Genomic DNA, 23,001 nt, shown 5'->3' with positions numbered 1-23,001 from the left:
CTCTCTTTGTATAAGCATTTGTGAAGGATTTGTAACTATTTTGTAATATATTTACCTGCAGGATCCAAAACTGCGTGAACTGTTGGATACTGGGAACCTAGGAGGTCGACTGGAAAATCGAATGATAACTGTTGTCTATGGTCCAGACTTGGTCAATATATCGTACTTGAACTTGGTGGCATTCCAAGAAGATATAGCAAAGGTAATATACATTCACCTTTGTCACATAAAATAAATGTTTTTAAAGTAATATTTTGAGGTACAGATAAATGATATGAAAGTGGATATTGCTATGCAGTGAACCTCAATTCTGTAACAGAGCTGTGCTGCTCAATACTCAAGAAGAAATGTGCAATATTTTTTTATTATTATTATTGTTTTTTCTTCAGGGAGTTTGTTCACCAAAGTTTATGCCCCTGGTACGTGTGCTCATCTTCAGAACGTTGCTTCTACAGCCCAGATAAGCATTGTGAAAGTAGCAGTACATGCAACTTTTTTTTACTCAGCTGTAAGAAGTACACTGGGCCTCTCTAAACACAGCAATATCTTTCAGTAGTTATCTCCCTCTTACGCTTGTTCTAAGTGTGAATTATGGGTCATCTGTGAGAACAAAGTTTGTAAACAGTTGAGTTTTTAAGGTTAGCCTGTAGCAGAGGGAATCTGCAGCTCTACCTTGTACTATCAAGTATGTCAGCAGTTGGACACTTTAACTTACACACATGAACTTTTCTGCTCATGTTTGGAGGTCAATTTTAAGCATCGCGTTTTTCCTACTGATAGCCGTTGATAAGAGCTGTGTAGTCAGTGTCATTACCTTAGCAAAGTATTTTTTCCGTGCAGGTGTGCAGTCCCTTCGTTTCTGTCCAGCACACCACATAACACAGCTGTGTGTGCCAAGCAAGTTGCGATGGATGCAAGCACATGTTTTGGGTTTTTTTCTTCTGTCCTTCTTCCAAGTTCTGTATGACGCAGTTGTGTTTAATGAAGTGGAAGCTCTTTGTTTTATCTATTCCAAATTGACATTTAAAAGCTACTCCTCTTTCCACTTCCATTCATATGGGTGCACTCTGAGGACAGCTTCAGATAACCACACACAGAACACACTCTTTTACGGTTTGCATCCTCCAGTCCATGTCTATCCACTAGACTGTGCTAATAAGATAGTTTCTCTGTAGACTGCTGTCATTTAGCGATAGTAGAGGAGGCATTTTGTCACCTCACAGGCAAGAAGGATATTCAGACCAAGTGAAAAAAGGTCAGAGGATTAAAGCCTTAAACTAGGAGGATGTAGTTTTGCTTGCCAGGTTTCTGTCTCTGCTAATCTTAACTAGCCAATTGGTCAACGTGGCAAAACCACAATTTCCACGGTTTCTTTTATATGGAAGAATAGAAACAGAATGAGTTTGTGGTGGTCTGTGGACTGCTGAGTGGGAAGTGCCGTCCTCAGACTGGAAAAGGCACAGCGATGCTCTGCAGGGGCGGTTAAGAAATCTTAACACTGCAAAAGTGAAAACAGTTGAGACAACTCCAGGAGCAAACAAACAAACAAACAAACAAACCCCTAAGCATTTGATGGAAAATGAAAAGGTATGCAACAACTTTACCAGCAAAAATTGCTAGCCCTTACCAAGGAAGAAGGATAATCACCCAGATCAGAAGCATATGTCCTTTTTTGCTTTCCTGGCTAGCCAGCAATCAGTGAAGCGTAGTGTATTTGCTAAAACAGTGCAGATACTGTTATTTCAGGGCTATTTTCTGTTTCATAATGGAACCTTAAAATACAGAAGATAAAATCATCTTTTAAAAAGTTTGGCTGCTCTAAATCCTGAATAACTCCTACAATCTGCGTAGCTAAGAATCTTAAGTCTTCCTTATTATTTCTAAATGCAGTAGACCAAATAAATTAATGTTCTATCAGTCAGGCGCTGTGGCCTGGGGATGCAATTTTCAAAGCGTTGCAGATTAGTTGTGCTTGCTTGGAGATCACATTAAATGTCCTGATTGTTTCAATGAGAACAGAATTTTGATCACTGTTAAATGCATCTAAACATTCTTCATTTTTTAATATGTTTTCCAACTTTGTATGAGCCAGACCACAGAATCTGGTCCTTATCATCTCCAGGACCCATAGAGTGACTCAGAGAAGTTGTATTAAATAAGCACATCAGGCACAAATACCTCTTGAGGGAGCTCTGAGAAGGCATGTAAATACAAGACATTTTCAACATCACACATACAAGTTTTGACCCTTCCTCTTGCTGACAGCCCATGGAAAGTAAGTTCTGATGAAAAAATCCCCCAGATTTCCCTTTTCACTGCATGAATATTTTTTTTTTGGATAATCACTTCCTTTGTGATACTTTATTTTTCAAGTTGTGTGACAACTATTGATCAGTCCTCCCTTAGAGGAGAAAGGCAAAGTAAACTATAATGGTCTGACTGGAGGTAGATAAAATTATTCATTGTGGGGTTTTCTTCCTTTGCAGAAGGGTTCCTATTCTGAGTTCATCACATCAAACAACTGACTAAGTTGTGGGGAAATTATGAAAATATAAGTCTTGAGCTATTCAAACTGCTTTAAATGAAACAAGTAAAGAGCTAGAAATGCCAATGCAGTCGCAATATACTGTTTTATGTGAGTTGGTCCAGAAGAAAGTAGCTAATGTTTAAAGTGGATTAGCGATGAGCTGAAGGGCACTGAGCAGCTGGTTTTTTCAAAGAATGCAGCTTAAAACTCATTAGATAATGACCTAAAAGGCAGATTGCAAGACACATCTTGATGGTGAAGAGAAACAGCGCTGATACAGTGCTTGCTTATTTTGAGACAGATGTGCCTGTGCCTGTCTTGGCATAAGATTTGTGATCATCCACACATACAGTGCTGCAGAAACCAGGATAAAGAAAGAAGTTTATTCTCAAACCCTGTTCTGAGTGGGTGCTCTTTTTCCGTCTCTCCATTCTCAACATGAAGAAGTCCAACCTGTGAACCTCTGTGTCTGCTCCACAGTATTTCATTCTCTTCCCAAACTGAGTAACTTCAAAAGTAAATGTTTCATCTTTCCCATCTCTTTCTTCTCTCTTTTGTGCATCTCATGCCAACTATGTTCTCACCACGCTAGTCTGTCTTAGCCGTACAGACCTCTACCCAGAGCCCAAGGAAATCTGTTTCTTCTCGGTTTGCTGAGCTTTAGATAAGATCCATCACTAACAGCTGATCAATTAATTCCTTCATAAGTAAAATGATGTCAGGAAACGATGATTCATGAGTTGTGCTATACTATACTTCCTAGCATAATCTTTATTTTTCCAGTTTCCCAGCATATGTAAGAGCTTGATCAGTATAATAAAATGGTAAGGCAAACTATACAAATTCACATCCATTTGATACATATTTTTAAAATAAAATCCATCAGGATGCCAAAAGTGTAGAATTTCAGCAGCTTGCTTTGTTAACCTCCCACCAAAAACAAATGTGTGAGAAACATTGCCTTCACACGTAGTCAGTTCTGATTTTAAGGAACTGTTTTGAAGAACACGTGCTGTCTTTTCTTATGAAAAAAGTCTCATCTCTTCTGTTGAGATAAATGTCTTGTGGTATATATCCTGATGCATATAATAGAGGAGAGAAATTATTTCACTGAGCAACAGATTTCTAAATGAACTGCTACTTATATGCTACCTGCCAAAGCACAGAAGAGCTAAATAATTTGTTAGTAAAGTTCACAGGAGTGATATAAATATGAATTAGAGTAACAGAACGTAGCCAAGAGGAGATCAAGTTCAGGGAGCTCTTATCATGATGGATGTAACTTGCTTGGAGTTTAGTGTCGGAAGCTGGGATCTTCTGCTACCAAATGGGATCAGAGGTTTCCAGTCTGCAAACGGTTTGTTGGCACTGGTACAGTCCTATTTCAAAATACCCAGAGTTATATTTTCCTTTTGTATTGCATCTGTACAGGAATCTGCAGCTACCGTGGTGATTTGGAGGCTGTTACACCCTTTCTGCAGTAGGCTGTTTACTTTCTACACATCACCACTTTCTACCTCATGGGGTGGTCTCGCCGAGCACTGCCTTCTGGAATCGCTGCTGCTGCAGACAGCTGCTGAGTGCATCATGTGCGGAGTTAGAGTATAGGCTTTATTCTGTACCATGCAGCAAAACTAAGGAAACAGGGCCATTTGGTAGCTAAAGTGGTTAGATGCATCTTGGCTCACAGCTTGATGCAAGCCCATCGAAGTCAGTCCAAAGCATCTCCTTTGTTTTGTTGGGTCTGTGCTCAGGGCTGTTAGTTCCCCTCCTGCTGAGGGGTCAGACCACTGACTGGAAGGATGATGTGATCCTTGGCATATTTTCTGATCTTGGTTTTTTGGCTGCGGCTCTGTGGTGGCTGCAGTGAAGACCCTAAAATAGGAGAAGGAATGAGCAAGTATTGCTTGTGGGTTGTTGACTTGGCACCTGCGTCATTAGAAATGGCTCAGCCTGCAGGTAGCCCTTAAAGTAATTTGGCAAGAGCATTGTGATCGCTTTGAAGAGCCGGGAAAAGCTAGCAAAGGAACATGGCAAGACTATTTATATAAATAATGCTTGTGACAGGCACAAAATAACTGAGTTCCCCTTACATTCCTGTCAACAAGCACTTGGACAAAGAGAATGAAGACCTGGGAGGTGGGATACTCCTGAAGCACTCTACTTCTGCTGTCTACAAAATACTTCAGTTTTAAGCCCAGCAGAACTAGTGAGAACAAAATGAAAGTATATCAAGATCTGCTAAAAGCCAACATATTTTCAATTTCTAAATAATATTTTATGTTGCCATTAATCTCTGCAGCTGTTAGTGTCACAAGGAGAAGTTTTAACTGCTATTATTAGTGCCTAAACAAAGCAGTGTTTACAAGATGAGCCTATTTTGAGCCTGGAAAAATGAGCTGCCAAGAAGAAAAACAGATGCTGCACTTAATATGCTTTCTGTTCCAAGAATCACAGCAAAGCAGTTGTGTTGCTAACGAACCCAACTCCTTCTCTTCTTTCTCACACCCCTGTTGTTTTCAAATTAGATCTAAGAAGGAAAAACAATTAAAGAAGGAGAATTGAAGTGGTCCCAAGAGGTGGAGGGGAGGACTATCTCAGTGACAGCAATTCACCTCCAGACCACCAAGTCTGTGCCCAAGGGAGGAAGGTTTCCCTGCCAGAAGAGGTGGTGTCTCAGCTGCTTAGGGGTGACGCTGGACTTGAGGATCTGATAGGGGAAGGATACCAAAGGCCTGTATAACAGTAGGCATATAGGTAGCCTTATCTCTTCCTCCTTGGGAGTGACTTTGCGAGACCAGTTTCAGGAACAAGATCTGATAACTTAAGGAAAAAAAAGTTGACACATTAAAAAAAAGAAAATAAGAAAAACTTTTAACTTCTGAACCTCTCTGAAACCAGTCACCTAGTCACATGGAAACCTGAGGCTTTGCAGGTAAAACAAGCTCATCAGCTCCAACATGACATAGCAACATTTATTTCATTGGAAGTCAATGATCATGATCAATTTTTATCAGAAAGAAATCCCCTTTTATTTTGTATTTTTCCTCAAGAAAAAGAAGATTCAAGGAGGGGGGAATACCTCCCAAAGGATATGCATCTGAGAGTCTCTGTGGCAATGGGAAATTTGGATCTGGGCTGATATGAAAGGAAGCTCAATTTTAGTTTCAAAGAAAACTCGGAAAACTTAATCGAGTTACAAAAAAAAAAATATCTCATTGTTTGCAAAGGCATTGTTTATTTTTGTCCTTTTCTTTTAAAGGGGAGAAACAAAGCTATTCCAGAACCACAGTTGTAGTTAAAAAGGATTGCAATTAAAGATTGTAAATAAGCACCAAGTTAGCAAGGAAAAATGGGCTGAAGCTGTTGATGAAAAGCTGCAGGAGAGACCTGCAAGGGATGAGAGGGACAGAAGAATTAGTGAAAGTCTAAATTTAAGATTATCATCCTGGATCAGCCTTGCTGGGAATGTAGGAAAGGTCAGAGACTTAAGGGAAGGACTTCAGTAACATGCATAGACATGAGAAAAGTCAGTCGGGGAAACAGAGGGAAACTGAGGGAGAGCCATGGGAAGAGCAGTGCCTGCAGGCAGAGATGGGAGGTTTCCTATGAGCCGCTGGAGGACATTTCTTCTCTGTGTCAGGGTAGCAAGAGGGAAAAATAATTTAGTGATGGATAGGACCACAGCGTAAGGATGTACAGTAGGGGGAAGAGGAGCTTTTCTTTTTGGAGTTGTATATCAGAATAATTTAAATTTATATCAGAATTTAAATTTATATCCTCGTATATCAGAATAATTTAAATTTATTCCTATATATTTTTGCTGGTTTGCTTGTTTTTTAAGCATGTTGCTTTTGTTGACTGGTAAGATCTTAGGTAGAGTCAGTATTACAGTTCTTAATTCAGTTTACCTCATAAAAGATAAGGCATGGTATTTGTTGCATGAATTACTTCATGATCTGCAGAGAGAGTGATGCGGAGGCTCTCACAATGAGCTCTTGCAAGAGGGGACACTGAAGCAAGAGGCTTGCTATGGTATGGTCTGTATCCCACCCTGTGGGGTCAGTCTGTCCTCAGAGGGATTTGAGTCCCTTTTCAGCTTCATTTTGCAGGAATGGTGGTATAGAGGCTCTTTTTTAATCCTTAGTGTGTGAACCAGAACAGTGTCCGACAAACAAGAAAATTTATTTTTCTAGGGGCATTTATTGCACATCTTCCAGGAACTTGAATGTGTTTTGTTTCAGACTTTTCTTGGGTGTTTTGGGTTTTTTTTTTTCAGTTCAGTGGGATAAGATATGTTTAAAAAATGTTTGTAACAGTCTTCATTTTTTTGCAGCGTGAGACAATCAGGTCTCACAGATGAGGAGGGAAGCTGTAATTGAAAAAATCAAGTTCAGACTTTAATTAGGCACTTTTTACTAACGATATAATTCTCAAAAATATTTTGCATTGTGTAAGTAAACATCTAAACTAAGCCTCATTTAATGAAATTTTCTCTTTATAGGAATGGTCAGATGAAGTGTTCAGTTTGGCAACTAATTTGTTGGCACAGAACATGTCAAGGGACGCGTTTCTGGAAAAAGCGTAAGTGGCCGTCGTATTTAATGCTGTGGGTGTTGCTCTTTTCTTTGCGTCATTTCCCTCTTTGCTTGTTAGTCACATTGTCCTCTATTGTTTCTGCTTTGATGGGTTGTCACTTTTGTAAACACGGGCTGTCCTTTCTCATGGTTTTAAAAGCCTACTATCTAGATGTCATTTAAACAAAAATCTTGTTAGGGTTCTTCTTGCAAACTACTAAGTCATAGCAAAAACCAGAATTAAATGCTATCTTCCTTTTCCATACCAAAGCAGTAGCTTTGGCTGTAGTCTGAAGCTGTCCATTTGAAATAAGAACACTCTGGACTGAATTACTTCTGGATTATTTTTCCTTTTTTCTGTTTTTGATCAAAAAATGAGAAATGCAAGAAGACAGTTTTCCTTAGTCTGATCTCTCTGGTTTTCACATGATTCAGAGGGAAGCTGCGAATCCATTCATCTAGATGGCCTTGCACACTGCAGATTCAGAGTTGCCTTCAACAAAGTAGAAAAGCTGTTTATGAGAACATTTGGGGTGTAAAAACACACCTCCAAAAGGAAAGTGAGCCAAACCCAAGATTAATGGTTCGCAACTGGATGATAAGTGCACATGCAGACAGAGTTTTGCATAAGTGATGGTTTTGAGAATAGCATAGCAAAGTCTACTAGCCAGCGAGGGTGATGAACCAGAGCACTTGTTGGCCTTTTGGAGTTTTAAAAGAAGAGATATCCCCTCCCCAGCCTATGAGTTGGCTGGTTAAATTCACCTTTTTGTCTCCCCCAAACACCTTTTAGTTTATACCCACAGGCGAAGGCTCAGTGCCTCAATACCAGGCTGGGGCTTAGGTTCCTAAAAATTGCCTCCATCTAAGAAGCAAGTTAATGGACCTTTTTTCTGGACTTTCCAAGGCTGTGCATGCCTGATTTCATTAGATGCACCCATAGTTAGTCAAAAGGTGCCCAACTGCTTAACTTCAATTTCATGTACATATTCATAGGTGCCTGTTCTGGGAAGGAGGTGTGTGTATTTCCTTCTGATAGTGTTCATTGTGGTGCAGCTGAACTCAACAGAAATTCTTGAAGAGACTCTGAAGGCTGGATGTTGCAGGAACTGTACAGCTTTGTGTCTGATAATGCTATGTTGGGACAGCAATGATAAATTAGGCAAACAAAATCCCAAATGAATGGAAACATTTAACACTTCTTTTGGCTCTGCGTGCTGACAGCGGGGATAGCACAGCCAGTGGATAGATAGCACTGTGCCAACCTGCAGACCCAGGTGGGAGAGCAAGAGCAGAGGTGACTTCCTTCAGCTCCATAGATTTGTAGATGAATTACAGGAGCATTTTGATATTACTATTTCCATGCTCCATAGGTTTGTAGATGAATTACAGGAGCGTTTTGATATTACTATTTCCATGCTCCATACCACTCGATTCCCCAGGTGGCCAGTGGACTTTGCTGACAGGTCTGTAGTGGGGAGGATTGTGGCTGCACCTAATGGGCTTTTTTGTATCAGATTCAAAGGAGAAACATGTTATCACACAGTAGGGTAGAACTAGTCTTATTTGGAGCCATTTTTCAGTGGTTGTTTAAATTATATTAATTAAAGATGAAATCACTGGACATATTGCATAGATTCAATAGCAGGCAAGCATGGCATTCCTGTGTCTTTTTCTTTTTCCACTAATTAACAAATCACTTGGGAACTGTAAGGTTTCCAAGGTCCTCTGCACAGATGCCAAATCAGTCACTTAAGGAATCTTTGACTTTGAAGATTAAAAATATTTCCCCATTATAATTACTGTACTAAGCAAAGGGTTGTTTCCAGTCCTATCAGAACCGCCTTGTTGAAATAGAAAAGCTAATTGCATTAGACCAGAATTCAGGTGTCTTTTTTTTTTGGTTTGGGTGTTTTTTTTTTTTTTTTTTTTTGTGGCATTCGGTTTGTTGCAGCATGGGAAGTGCAATAATAAACAGCTTGAGCAGCTTTCTTGTGGTTTGGTCAGATGAGAAAAATAGGGTTCATTTGGGAGGAGGGGTGGCTAAGAAAAAATGCCATTTTGGTTATAACGTGCTCATTCCTCTGTTGTAACCATGTGGTGTGTTTTTGTGTTGAAATGGACACTGGAGTACATTAGTACTGGAATACTGACCAGTGCAGTAATAAGCAAAGGATTGACTGCACTGCAGAAAATTTGCGTTAGTGTTACGTCCAGCATGTGTTTGGAGTTGGCACTGCACTAGTGAAAAGAGACCTGCTGCTGGTGGGAGTATCTCCTAGCTAGCTTTTTAACAGGAGTAACATGCTTGGGTTTCTTAGATTGATGGGTAATGGCTGCAGGGGAAAAACTAGTGTCCCACATGCAGCAAAGAATTTGGGAGGAAAAAAGGTGGCAAGTACTGGTGGGGTTTAACTGTTCTTCAGACACACATTTTTAGTTTGCTTTAACTGAAGTTCAGAATTCTATTTATTTTTTTTTGTTCTCCTAGATTTCTTTTCTTTCTAGCTTTCTTGACTGCAGAGGAAAACATTAAATGATTAAATGTCACCAGAATGTATTCAAAAGTTTCAAAAAATAGAAGGCAAAATAAACTCAACCTTTTTTACTAACCGCTGTGATTTTATTTTTTTTCTTTTTAATCTAGCTCAGTGCTGGGAGATGAGGCAGAAGGGATAGTATTTGGTTTGGTCACACAGTAGCACAAGAGGTTTTCATTTCCAGAAGATACGTGTGAGGAGGCAGGGATTTGTGAAAATGTTCCTATCCTAGTTAGGGATATTAGCATGAACTTTGTTTTTGAAGTGGTTGCTACTGGCATTTTTGGTTGGGAAGAAAAGGAAAGTTTATTAGAAACATGCAGTTTCTTTTTCTTTTGGTAGGCCAGTGGGTAGAGAAGAAGGTTTTTATTAACAACAACAAAAAATCTCTTAAATATGTAAGTGTTGCTGCATTTTTCACCAGATCATATTACAGCAAAACTCATTTGTATTTTTAATTATATTCAGGTGGAAGAGATGAAGCGCTTAAAGTTGTGCTCTTCACAGGCTGCTGCTGGTAGACATGCTGGTAACCAGTAGTCCTTGCATACTGGGAGGACCATCAGATAGCAGCTCTAGGCCCAACTGCTTCTCATTAAAGCTACGGGATGACTCTTGTTTCAGTAGGCTTTGAAACAGTGTGTTGAAAGATTTGGACAAAGATAGATACGTCCTCATCCTGCTACCTTAATGGGCATGTGAGAGAAGTCAAAGGTCCTGAGACATTGAGATGCTCTAAATACTCAATTCAAAAGCTGGATAAATGCCTGCCTGTAGATGGTTTCAGCATGTAGTTTTCTTATTGCTTCGTACTGGAAATCTCTTGGGCTTACCTAAGGCTGCTAAATATACTGCTGCTTTTGTTTGTGCAAACGCTTCAGTTGACAGCGATTTGACTTCCTTCCAGCTGAGGAGTGACAACATTTAGGGTCAAACGGAGAAACCTTCACAAATGTGTGATGAGGAGAGCTTAGGATGGCAGGGATGTTGGTTGTGACATTCAGGGATGATTTCAGCCTCTGGAAGAGGATTACAGCCACCTTTCCAGTCAAGTTGTGTAGCCTGTGTGCTACAATTCAGTCTGCTGGTAGACTGGCAGGCAGACTGGGTGAGAAGGAGGTTGAGGGGATGAAAAATCTGATGCTAGCTGTACTTGGAATGCCCTGTTGCGAGACAGACGGAATTTGACACTATGGGTATGTTACTGTTGAAGGAGAAGGTATTTACTTATTAATGATATCCCAACAGGTTTTCATATTGGGCAAAAGAGTTGCGTGGAACTTGCCGCATGATCAGAACACTAGCACTGAGCTATAATGGTAGTGGAGAGGTACTTGAAAATGCTGTAAAAATAAAACAGGGTGCTTTTCTCTCCACAGTTACACAAAACTTAAGCTGCAGGTGACTCCAGAAGGGCGCATTCCTCTGAAGAAGTAAGTTCTGTTCCCCTTCCTTACCACATAGTCTCTTCTGATTTGAGTGTGACTGTGTTTGGGATGAACATGTGGCCCCTGTGTCTAGAAGAATAATTTTATCTTCTGTTTATAACACATATTGCAGTAAAGAGTGGGCAGTGATACTCAGGTTGTCTCTGTTCAAATACTCTGGGTGTAGATCATCCTTATGATCTTGTGAGCAAGATCCTTAGCTTCTCTCCCCTTGTTCATTCCAGTTGTGTAAAATAAAAAAACCCATAATTTCTCTACCTCAGAGACATGTCGTGAGGATAGATGTATTCAGATTATAAGTCACTAGGGTAATACGAAGAGAGCAGTGGTGACTTTCTCAAATAACTCTCCACTGTAATAGGAGCTTGTGTGGGGTAGAGTTAAACTCATTGTGAGCACCATTAAACTAGTTTCTCTTACCAAGCAGAAGCAAATGGAAGTAAATAGATAAAGATGTGGTAGACTGGGAAGCGATATTCCGTCTTTAAGGCAATTCCCTGTTTCTCTTCGTTTTGCAGCATATACCGCTTGTTTTCTGCTGACAGAAAACGGGTAGAGACTGCGTTAGAAGCTTGTAATCTTCCATCTTCCAGGGTAAGCATCTGCATTTATTCCTGGCCCTTAGCAAGCGGTGCCTGTATTTGACAGTGTATACTCTGTGGGGTTGAGGACAGTTTATCAAGGCTGATCGTGCTGCACTACCTTTGCTGCTGGAGCGGTCCTCAGCAGCTGGTCTGTCTTTCCCACACAGAAGTTCCTGCTACATATCTGCAAACCTGAGTACTTTGGATGTGAAACTGTGTTGGGACCAGCAGCGCCCGAAAGACGTGGCTGCACCTCAAATACAGTGTTCAGTGTTCAGCCCCTCAGTACAAGACACACTGAGGTGCTGGAGCGTGCCCAAAGAAGGGCAGTGAAGCTGGTGAAGGGTCTAGAGCATGGGTCTTGTGGGGAGCAGCTGAGGGAACTGGGGGTGTTTAGTCAGGAGGAGACTTGGGGGACCTTATTGCTGTCTACAACTACCTGAAAGAAGGCTCTAGGCAGGTGGGGGTCAGTCCCTTCTCCCCAGTAACAACTGACAGGACAAGGTGAAACACCCTCAAGTTATGCCAGGGGCGGTTTAGATTGTGTTAGGAAAAATTTCTTCACCGAAGGGGTGGTCAGGCATTGGAACAGGCTGCCCAGGGAAGTGGTTGTGTCACCATCCCTGGAAATATTTAAAAGATGTGTAGAAGTGGCACTTAGGGACATGGTTTAGTGGTAGACTTGGCAGTGCTGGTTTAATGGTTGGACTCAATGATCTTAAAGGTCTTTTCCAGCCTAAATGATTCTATGATTGTATGAAGTGTGAATGGATTAAAGGAAAGGGCAGGGGATTGTGTGACCTGTCCTAGAGAAATACAGTGGAAAATATTTTAAGAATTGGTGATTGTTGCACAATTTTCAAGGCATGATTTTGAAGCAGCGTTAGCTGGAGGTATAGCTAATGGTGTAATCCATTTCCTTCTCACAAAAAAACCCACACCCCAAACCATATAACTTAAGCGACAGTTGGAACTCACTGTAGCTTATCTAAAAGGTGCATAGAGTAAATGTTGAAACGCTGTAATGTCAAAGCTGTTAATGCTGTGGGGATTCAGCCATTGTATGCTGCTAATCCAGGCACTCTCCTCAACCCAGAGCATTTGCAGGATGGTATCGCACCCCCAGGAAGGTGCTTTTTCAAGAGGAATGAGCTCAAGCATAGGATTCTAGTTAACGCTGGAGTGAAGATGTCCTTAGTCTTTCCTCTCAGGTGGAGGTTCCCCTCCAAGAAGCTTCTTGCAGGATAGTTCATGTATTCGGGGGTGCAAGAGGTAGGGCAGAACTGGCCTTTAGCAGAGGAGAGCCTGCATCTCCTGGCCTCTTGCTCGTGTAGAGAACTGTGCTGTGATGTTTGCTCAACCTTTGCTTCCCCAATAGAGCCAATTCCTACAGCTACAGAAGAGCAATGGAGCAAAATCTTCACAAGCTAAACCTGATACGCCTTAGCAATGAGACTTTCCTTCATAGGTTTTGGAGCTTAATTTCATAAAATTCCAAGGAATGTTCTGTGAAGTAGGTATAAAAGATCGTAATAATCATACCTAAAGTAATGTTGTGAGGTTAGAAATATGGAAAGAATAATTTTAAAGATTTTTTTTATTTAATTATTAGCAAACAAGACAAGATGTGCAAAAAATCTCTGAAGCATTGCTTTTAAAGCAGTTGGCCTATTTCTGTTTACTGCGTATATCTGGAAAAAAATAATCTAAACATCACTGGAGTCCTTGAAAGGAACTGCAATCTTTTTCTGCTATTTATTTAAGTAGAGCCAAATTAACATACACATTGCTAGATACTTGTTGCTGGGATACCATCTTGGAAATTATTCATAATATAAAGTAGATCCTTTCTTAGGTTGGGACAAAAGAGAAATACACTTTGTGCAACAAAGAAAATTGTGATCATCTTTGAAAAAAAATATTTTAGAAGCAAAGTGCCTAAGAAGCATGAAACTGAATCTCACAGAGGTAATGGAGGAGAAGAAGATCAGTACTTCAGCTACAGCTCTTTTCCTTTGTGTTCCTGTTTATTTGAACAAGTGATATTCTTAGCTTCAACTTTCAGCTTTGCTGCCCCATTGTACTGCATGAAAAATGGTGTTCCCATAAAGTCTTGGAAGAGCACTGAACTCTAGGAGTGTGCAAAGCATAAATATTGAGGAATCTTTCTCAGCAAAATTACACTAAATTATTCAGAGAATTCATGAAAGTCTCTTATGGACATGAACAGTTTAGGCTTTCTGGGTTTTCATATTCATGCCTAATGAAGATCCTTCTGAAGACTTTTCTCTCCAAGTTTTCATAGCTCTCATTGCTCTAGGAAGATACAGGGCTTGTTGGCCATGAGTTTCACATGATGATTTGCTGCACCTCTCAGAACCTGTGGATGGCTCTGAAATACAAAATGAATCACAGTCTTGAGTAAGCAAAGCCCAAGTCAGCATTTATGTCTCTCTTCTTGATTCATAGTTTCAAGGTTGGGACAGTCCTTCATCTGTCTTATGCAGTGACCGGAGTGTAGGGCAGCCTGAGCTATGTGGCTAAGGAACAGTACTGCTGCACGGACTTGTCTCTGATGGTACAAACTTCAGCTTCTGATAGCCTCGCTCTTACAAATTCCCTCTGTGCATGCTTGCTAGGGGACCTCGTGGGACAATGTGTAGGCACTGCGTTTAGTGTGAGAGGAGGAAGAGTCCTCATTGCCTGCATAATTACTTTCATCCTGCTGTAAAAGAATACAACCAGACAGGGTCCCCAGAAGTGCTAAAAATAAACTTTTTATTTCATATTTAGGGAGCTTAATAAGGAATGAATTCTCTGTAGCACTGAGCACTTCATCCCTGATTCGGCCGAGCAGTTAAGCATGACTACAGTTGGGTGACCCACCGACTTCAGGTCAAGCACATTTTCAAAGAATGGGTTGATTTATTTATGTATGTTCTGGGTCAGACCCAGCATGTGTAGAGTCTTGCAGGATCAAGCCCTATGAGATCTGATTTTTGGCAGATTTCATCATCCAGCAGAACTGAAAGCAGAGGAATGTTTAAATAAATGTTTAAATGAAGATTTACAATATGCCAATGAGTTTTTGAGTTTGGCATTCAATTCCCCTATGATGTGTTTTTTTTTCATTTTTATTTTTTTTTAAATCTCAGCTGCTTTTGGGAAAGAGGGAGTGCTTTTTGTTATTGTTGAGTATTTGTATTTCTTTTGGTTTTAGTCAAAGGTGTCTTAAATAGAATCTGAAGAGCTTTATTTTAGCCACCTATTTGGCTGTGAAGACTTGTTCCTGCCTTCCAGATAATGTAGAGGTTCACAATGAAGCACCAGTGAGCTTGACTGTTAATGTAAAATAAAACAACCAGCTATTGAGTCCAGTATGGGCATATTATCTGAATTAGTTGTTGTGCTGCCAAAAATATAACAGACTGGATACAGATGTTATAAAAGCAGGCGGGTTACCAGAAAAGTCGTAAATCAACAGTGCTTGAAATTAGTAGAGAGTCTTAATTACAGAATAAAATTGAATGCCAGTACTCAGCAAAGCTGGAAATGAGGGATGCTCTCATGTGGTACAGAAAGTTTGTGATTTGTTCCTTGGACTCAAAAAAAGAGATGAGCGCATAAGGTGTGTGGGTGGTTCCACTGAAATGTGGATAGCTCAGACCAGGCTGAGGAAGGGGGCAGCGTATTTTAATCCCCTTTGGCAGGCAGGCTTTTGGAATCCAAATATAGTTTTGTGAGATTGTGCCTGGGGTGACAAATGCTTGCAGAAAGGCTTTCATCTCCCATCTAGATCTTTGTGTTTTGCAGCCCACTGATTACATTACTGGAAGGAAATAATAAATTATTAAAAGATTCTGTACTTACGCGTGAAGACTTGTGTTGGTTATCCTCTCTGTGGATAGCCGTTTGGAGATACATGTTGGGAAACTGAGGTGTATCTTCCTAACTGGAACAGAGTGGCAAATAAAAGCCTGGATCTCAGGTCATTGGGAAAAGATCCACAACTTGTTCAGTTGAACACCTTCACATCCCCTGTAAAGGAAAAACGTACAATAGGTCATGGGAGAGTAACCCTGTGGCAGCTGCAGAAGCAACATTTAAAATGCTCGTAAGACAAGTGCTGGCTGCGCAGGGATTATAGGTAGAGGGGTGCCACAGGACACTGGGGTGGCAGCTTTAACAAGAAAATTCACAAGCTTTATGAATATTGGCCTTTAGGAAAACACAAGCATCAGCAGTCCTACTCTCAACTGAAAGCACTGCAGCTCAAATTTATCAAACTGTAGTGGGTGCAGTTTCGCACTTAGTTCAGCATCACCGGCAGCTGTCACTGAAAGAAGCCATTTCCATCCTCCAACTTCAGGTTTCAGACTTCTCCATCCACCCTTGTATTTGATTTAGCAGTTGTGCCATTGGCGAGTTAACCTGGCTCAGCGAGCTGATCCCACAGTAAAGTGCACAAGGTTGTTTTGGCTGAGTAAGTTTTGAACCAGTTTACCCTGCAGCCACTCGCACAGTCTGCCAACAACGAAGAAGGCACAAGGGTCTAATGACTGGTGACCTTAGACCATCGGAGCCTGAAGCTGGATACCCAGACGGAGCAGCAGAACAGCCCAGCTCAGTCCCAGCGTGAACTGGGTCAGGTTCAGGCCATGCTTGTGGACAGAAACACTCGGCGATGGTCATCATACAAAACGCTGTCAGGCCTCTGCAAGTTTCATAGATGAGAGAGAAAATGACACCTGTGGCATTCACTTATTTATTTATTTTAACCTAAAGCAGGAAAAACACACAAGTTTCCTTCCATCTAACAAAGGCTTGAATCAATGCTTTCAGTTCCCTTGGCAACAGGCAGAATAAATAAAAGCAACCATTTCCTCTATCAGCAGCTTGCTTCTGAGGCAAACAGGTTCAGTGATGTTTAAAAGCAAACGGCTTTGTGTCCAAGGTAGTTTTCCTCCTCTAGTTCACAAGATTTGGGCTTTATCTTGGAGGAATGAAGAGGCTGGACACATGGACCCGTGGTGCTCCTGAAGACTGCATGTCATAGCTTTTGTTAAAGGTAGCTTGCATGGAGGAAACTTAAAAATTAGATTTACAGTATTTGCATTGCATTTCACGTTTTCTTTTTCTTGTTTCTTTATAAGGTTTCCTCTGCACAAAATCCAAGCTTCTGTGCATTTTCCTTTTTTGGTGCACTGATGCAAAAGCAGAAGCCAGTGAGCACACCGTTAGTGTTTTCTGCTGAAAAAGGCTTTGCCCCTTCCTTGGGTCTTCATGTCTTCCCAGCCCTGCTAAGGAGGCAGCCCTTGCTGTCTTGTGCAAAAACTCTGGAGCTTGAAGGCAGTGCCTGCAAGTTGGAGGAGGGCTCTTCAGCTTCCTGCAAATGACTGTTTTCCTTACCCAGTCCAGTAATTCCCTCTGGTTACAAACAATAATTCTGTTTTTTGGGGGGGAGAAGCTGGCAGGTGTAACAGGGGTGATGAAAGTGTCAATGAAAAGCAGGCGTTTTGTAATTTTGTAAATTGGTTTAAATTTTAGGAAATGTAAGAAAAAAATATGCTGCTATCTCTTCTATAGGAGGGCATTTTTATCAATTGCTGTAAAAGAAATCTGATTGCCAAATGTGTCACGCTGAGTATTTAGGACAAAGTTGTATGGAAAAGCTACGTTGCATAAGTCTTGCCCAGAATCATGGTATCTTGAACATGTATCTTCAGGAAGGAAAAGGAAACATTTCTGCTGCTGTCAGGGAACAAGTGTATTAATGATGACTCAGTGACCCAGTTCATTCCCCAGTTCTTTGAAAGCTTTGGAAAGATGAGTGACATGCTCGTCCTCTGTAATGCTGCCATTTTGCTTGCTGAAGCACACAGGCTCAGCACCACTGTCCAGCCACCCTTCTGGGAGTGAGCTCAGAGCCCACGTGTTATATCATGATATAACTATTTATGCTATAGATAAGGGGGTTAGATGGGGAGAGGTCCATCCTTTCTTCCTCACAGGTACACAGAGAAAGAGATAACTTTGCCTTATGGAAACTAAGATTATATATGTAGTTGTATTAATTTTTTTTTAAAGACGTACTCTTTAAACTGCTCTGTTATTCAGGGAGATTTATTATTCTGCAAAGTCTGGGCTTCTCTAGATTGCAGGAAGGAAATCAAAAGCAGCACAGTAGTGAATGATCTGTTTACAAAGAATGGATAAAAGTGCTATATTGTTCTCTCACTATATTTTTTCCCCATTTCACAGAATGATTCAATCCCTCAAGATGACTTCACGCCAGACGTGTACAGGGTGTTCTTAAACAACCTCTGCCCTCGGCCTGAGATTGACCACATCTTTTCTGAGTTGTAAGAAAATGACAGGGTTTTTTTTCCTTTCTTTTCTTTTCCTCTTCCCCTTCACTGATTTTCTGGGCTGGGGATGGCAAAGTAAGTTATTTAGACTACAGCAGCATGCAGTGATTGCCAAGAACAGATTTCAGTATCAAACAGGGCAGTTATTTAACCTTGGATCAAGGGTTCCTTCTCTCCCAAGCTTTTGACTCTATTTCTAATGGCCAGAGTTTAAAAGTAATTTGTTCCTGGAGTAGCAGAACTGCTGGGTCTTGTTTTTTTGTATGGATTAATTTAGGCTTCCATGAAAGTAAAAGAAGAAGAGTAATAAGCAATAACAACGTGCAATAGGTGTGAGAGTATCTATAATCACCCCCAAAAGCTTAATTAGGAGTTGCAAAAAATGCAGTAACTTTTAGAATTTGTGCATCATGAATTCACACCGTGAAATTAAATTAGCAGCCAGCTACAACTGATTTCATACATTTGGTTACAAGCTGTATAACTTGTGTTGCTTCTACCCCTTGCAGCAAGTCATTGTACTTCCCAGGTTCAGCAGAGCCCGATCAATGGAGTCAGAGCATGAAGCAATATGAAAGCAAAGTAATTTCCAAAGTACATCCCAAGACCACCAAAGCAATTAGTGAATTTATCTTTGCAACATGGGTGTGCTCACGTACACCTTTTGCGCTTCTTTTCTCTGAGGTTGAGGTTTCAGGGGAACGCGGCCATGGCCTAGTTTGCTCCCGTTGAACCCGGGGGTAGGCTTTCTGTTGTGCTCTCACAGAGTAGAAGTAGGCCAGTCCCGAGTGCTGTAGACAACGCCAAGCGCGTCACCTGGCTTGGAGGCTTCCTGGATCTCCATCTGGGTACAAATTGTACGCAAACTCTGCTCTTTTTTTCTAACTTTCTAAATAGGCATCATCTTGCTTGCTTTGCAGAGTGCCTAGCAATTTTTAGCAGGTTTATTAAAAAAAACCACAAAACAAAACAAAAAACAAAAAACCCCAAGCAAATACTAGAACAATGAAATCAGGGCTGGTGTTATTCAGCAGTAAAATCAAACAGTTGGGCCAGGAATGCCAGCAGAGTATTTGTGGCGAGTTTGGGATTGAATTCCACATCATTTTCTCTTTTACATTTTAAAATTGCTTAATTCCAGGAATTCAGAGGTATGAAAAGCTTTTAGCATTGCTCTGAGTCTTCCCATTGATGTCAATAATAGTGAACGCTTTTAAAAATCTTATTCCTAGATGTTTGAAGAAGAATGTTTGTCTTTACATGCTGGCAAAGTAAATTAGTCCAGAGACACGGTGGGACGATGTTTCTGTTGTATTATAGTTTGAATCTTGTTTTGGTTTCCCTGGGAAGTTATAGAACATTGAACGAGATTTCAAGGAAATGTATTTTAATGACTTTAATTTTCCTCTAGTGGTGCCAAGAGCAAACCATACCTTACTGTTGATCAGATGATGGAATTTATAAATTTTAAGCAACGTGATCCACGTTTAAATGAAATCCTTTATCCACCGTTAAAACAAGAACAAGTTCAACAGCTGATTGAGAAATATGAACCCAACAGTAATCTAGCAAAGAAAGGTCAGTGGTTTTTCATTTCTCTCTGTACATGTTTTCTGATTTGAAACAGTGACTCAATTATCCTATAGCACATGCTAAAGCAAAATGTGGTTCAGAATCAAACTGCATTTCCAACTATCTGCTTTTGGATTGTACAAACCTGTGAGACATCGTGTGGTGCATTTTTAGATGTACTTGGTTGGGAACAATTTAGGAAGGATGGTGCTGGTTTCAGTATTTACTTTTCAGTATGTGTAATTGATAGTTTAGAACAGTTGCTGTGGTATGCAAACTTAAGCAAAAACCTTACTATCACAACAACTATTTACCAGCAGCTGCAATGTAAAAATTAAAGAAAGAAATCAATGGTGGTGAACTAAGAAGATGATATTTCTATCATTTAACAATAGTATTAAGTCCAGTCTTCTGCTTTCTGATAAAGTGGTAGACAAAGTAAGATGTGGGAGTAGCTGAGTGTGTTTTGTGCTCTAATCACAGAAAATTCCCTTTTTGAAAGTCTTGAGCATTGTCAGGGCTTAACTGGGCATTTTGCCAAAACCAGTGAGAGAACTGCTCAGATTTTTTGCTACCACCACAAGTCTTAAAATAGCATTGAATTTGTGTCTGCATCCTGTTTTATTGCAATCCACATATCCCAATGATTACCCCGGCTTTTAATGTGTTTATACCTTAGAAATTTTAGGAGCATGGGAATATCCTGAAAAACAGATCTAATATGAAAAAAAACTGGTTTGATCCAGAGATTTCAGATCCAGAGGAAACACAAAGAAATTGTCTAGAGGTTAACCGAAGGCACTCCCGCCCCTCTCCCCGAAAGCCTTCTGTCCTAGATGTCTTCCTGAAGGAAAGCTGTGGCTCTTGATGCCACAATCAACATTGTCTCAAGGCAAAACACTTCTAATTTTTCTCTTAAGGTTTCTTATTTTTCTAGTCCAATCAAATTTAGTGTTCCCAGAGGTTTTTGAGGGAAGGTTAAATCCTGCTCCTTTGCCAGGCTTATGCAAAATGTCTTTTGATGTCAGTGAGAATACTAGCACAAGTAGATGAAAACACGTTGTGACCTCCTCTCTCATCCGTGCAAATATTAGAACATTTCTCTGTGCTTACCTTATTTCACATCAGTGACAGGAAAGTCTGTTACCTAAAAGATGATCCTTATTACCCAAATATTGGCATTTCACATAAACCAAATAAAGGATTTATTAGAAGGAGGTGTGCTGGTGTGCTAGCAGAACACCAAAGTTGAAATGAAATCACCTTCTGACTAGCAATAAGGAGGAAGCATGAAACAAAGCCTCAGAAACAAGGGTGTTGTGATGGTGTTTGCTAGCACCCTCCAAGCAGGATTTGTGGGACACCTTCAGCTCGTGCATGTTTGCTCCAGGCACTTGTTCTTCCATAGGTGCCTCTATTCCTAGGTACGATTTATATTGCCAATACAGAATCAGTTCTCACAGAAAATACTGACTTTAGCAAGGGGAAGGCAGGTCATAGTGAGCTGATTCCTTTTGTGTGTTTGGTTTTTGTTTGGTGGTTCCCCCCCCCCCCCGCCTTCAAACTTGTGCACTGAGGTCCAGCAAACTCAGTTGGAACTGACATATCCGTGGGCCACCTCTCTACTGCAGAGGCCACCTCATATAGCTCCCTGCCTGGCAGCTGAGCTGCAGCAACTGGCACATGCTGCTAACCATGCTCCAGTGTGAATCCCCAGCTTACTGCCTTAAAATTACATGAATTGCCTAATCAGGAATGACATGGGGACACAATATTTTTTGTGTATCTGCTCTAAGCTGGGAATGTAATTCACTGTATATTAAATGAAGTGTAGGTGTGGACTCAGTCCTACACTCATAGAATAATTGCAAACAAATGCTGCATGTCTGTAAAATGTCATGAAAATATAACAGTATATTCAAAATAATGATTTACCCTTTTAATATGGTGTTTGGAAAAGGGATTGTCACTCAGGCTTTCTGCTGTCACAAAGGACAATTCCCAAGGTTTTTGGAGTACCCGGGCAACTTCTGAGACTGTGATGCATGTGCTTCTCAGCAAATAAAATTTTATGCATTGAAAAATTCTTCTAAATAGAATTAGGGATTTTCCCTTGAAAACTTAAATCCAAATTCATAAATTAGAAACTATGTGCCTTTGCACAGCAGCCTGACTTCTTGATCCCACTGCTCTGTTTGGACCGGGTAGACCTGATCAGTTCTAGACCTTCACTTGTCTGCAGATTGTATCTTCTACTTTTCCATCTAACGGTATAATTATCTGTGCGCATCCACTGTACAATAACATTCTTTTTTAATTCTTCTTTTCTCATAGCCAACTAAATGAATTTCTTAAGAATGGTTGTAATGTCTCTCAACTTTCACAGCACTAGTCAAATGCTTTTAATATCTCATGATTTTCCATTTCTGTGATGGCCATTATAGCCCTTCTTTTGTACCTGTTGCAGCTAAAGTACAGTATTTTGAACACAGTAAGCAAGAGCTGTCCGTAATATTTCAAACTTTTACAATATGGCTCTTCAGGTACTTGGTAAACTCAAATGCCCGTGTTCTTACTGGATAAGGGCCTTAGGTTGCAAGTTTTCAGTAAAAAGACTGCCTGTGTTCCTGCTTGTCACTAGTGTATTTTTAGGTATTGTATTGCTGGGATGTGACTGAGCTTTTGCAACATCAGCATATACAGAGGCTTGACATCTACATAGGTTAAGCATCTGGAGTAGTATTTCATTGTGGTTGAAGCAAGCTGTTGTGATTAATGCTTTGTGTCATACAGTAAAGGAGATTAATGCGCTATGTATAGCGTGTTTTCTTATCAGGTAGAAGCAGAAGGAAGTTCCTGGTTCTCTCACTGTCAGCAGAAGTGTACCGGGCAGCTGTTAGGCCTGGTTTAGTAGGAACCTGTAGTTTGGTACTTTCAGGCTGTAAAACATTTCCCTTGGGTGGCTGGCATAACTACTAACTGTACTTACTCCCTTTCAAGTTACCGTGTTGATAAGATGTATATCAATAAATGGATTGGCAAGTGGGAAATTTCTTATTTGCTCTTATTTTTAAGGATCTCGTTACATTAGGGATAGGAGATGGGACATTGATGCCAAGTTTCACATGTGTCTGCTTACAGTGTCAAGTTCTGGTTTCTAGAATTATGTGAAATTTACCATATAAATTTGGTTCAAATTTTGCAGAAATGTGCTGGTTCTTTCTGACTTTATGATGGAATTAATTTCTAAAAATTCCTAAGTTGAAAAGGACCTCAGAACTTTGAGAGCTCAAATCCCATTGTCTCGTTTTAAACCTTTCCTTCTGAAAGAGTGTTTTGAAAACCGCTGAGTAAAAGTCTTGGCTCTAGGGGCATCCTGGATGTC

At 40.4% G+C, this 23,001-nt stretch overlaps 1 protein-coding gene across 4 annotated transcripts in view; it reads left to right on the top strand.

Moving 5' to 3' along the window:
* Positions 1 to 23,001, top strand: part of PLCB1 (phospholipase C beta 1) — a 401,106-nt gene that overhangs the window by 244,216 nt on the left and 133,889 nt on the right. For all 4 annotated transcript variants that reach the window (XM_056357294.1, XM_056357293.1, XM_056357295.1 and 1 more), the window contains exons 4-9: positions 62 to 202; positions 7,032 to 7,111; positions 11,024 to 11,077; positions 11,611 to 11,686; positions 17,938 to 18,038; positions 19,456 to 19,622. In XM_056357294.1, the coding sequence (XP_056213269.1) occupies positions 62 to 202; positions 7,032 to 7,111; positions 11,024 to 11,077; positions 11,611 to 11,686; positions 17,938 to 18,038; positions 19,456 to 19,622 (619 nt within the window). The remainder of the gene's footprint in view (positions 1 to 61; positions 203 to 7,031; positions 7,112 to 11,023; positions 11,078 to 11,610; positions 11,687 to 17,937; positions 18,039 to 19,455; positions 19,623 to 23,001) is intronic.

Source organism: Falco biarmicus, chromosome 12 (genome assembly GCF_023638135.1).
Source record: "Falco biarmicus isolate bFalBia1 chromosome 12, bFalBia1.pri, whole genome shotgun sequence".
NCBI lineage: Eukaryota > Metazoa > Chordata > Aves > Falconiformes > Falconidae > Falco > Falco biarmicus.
The sequence above is the reverse complement of the archived record's forward strand: the minus strand, read 5'-3'. Positions and strand labels throughout refer to the sequence as shown.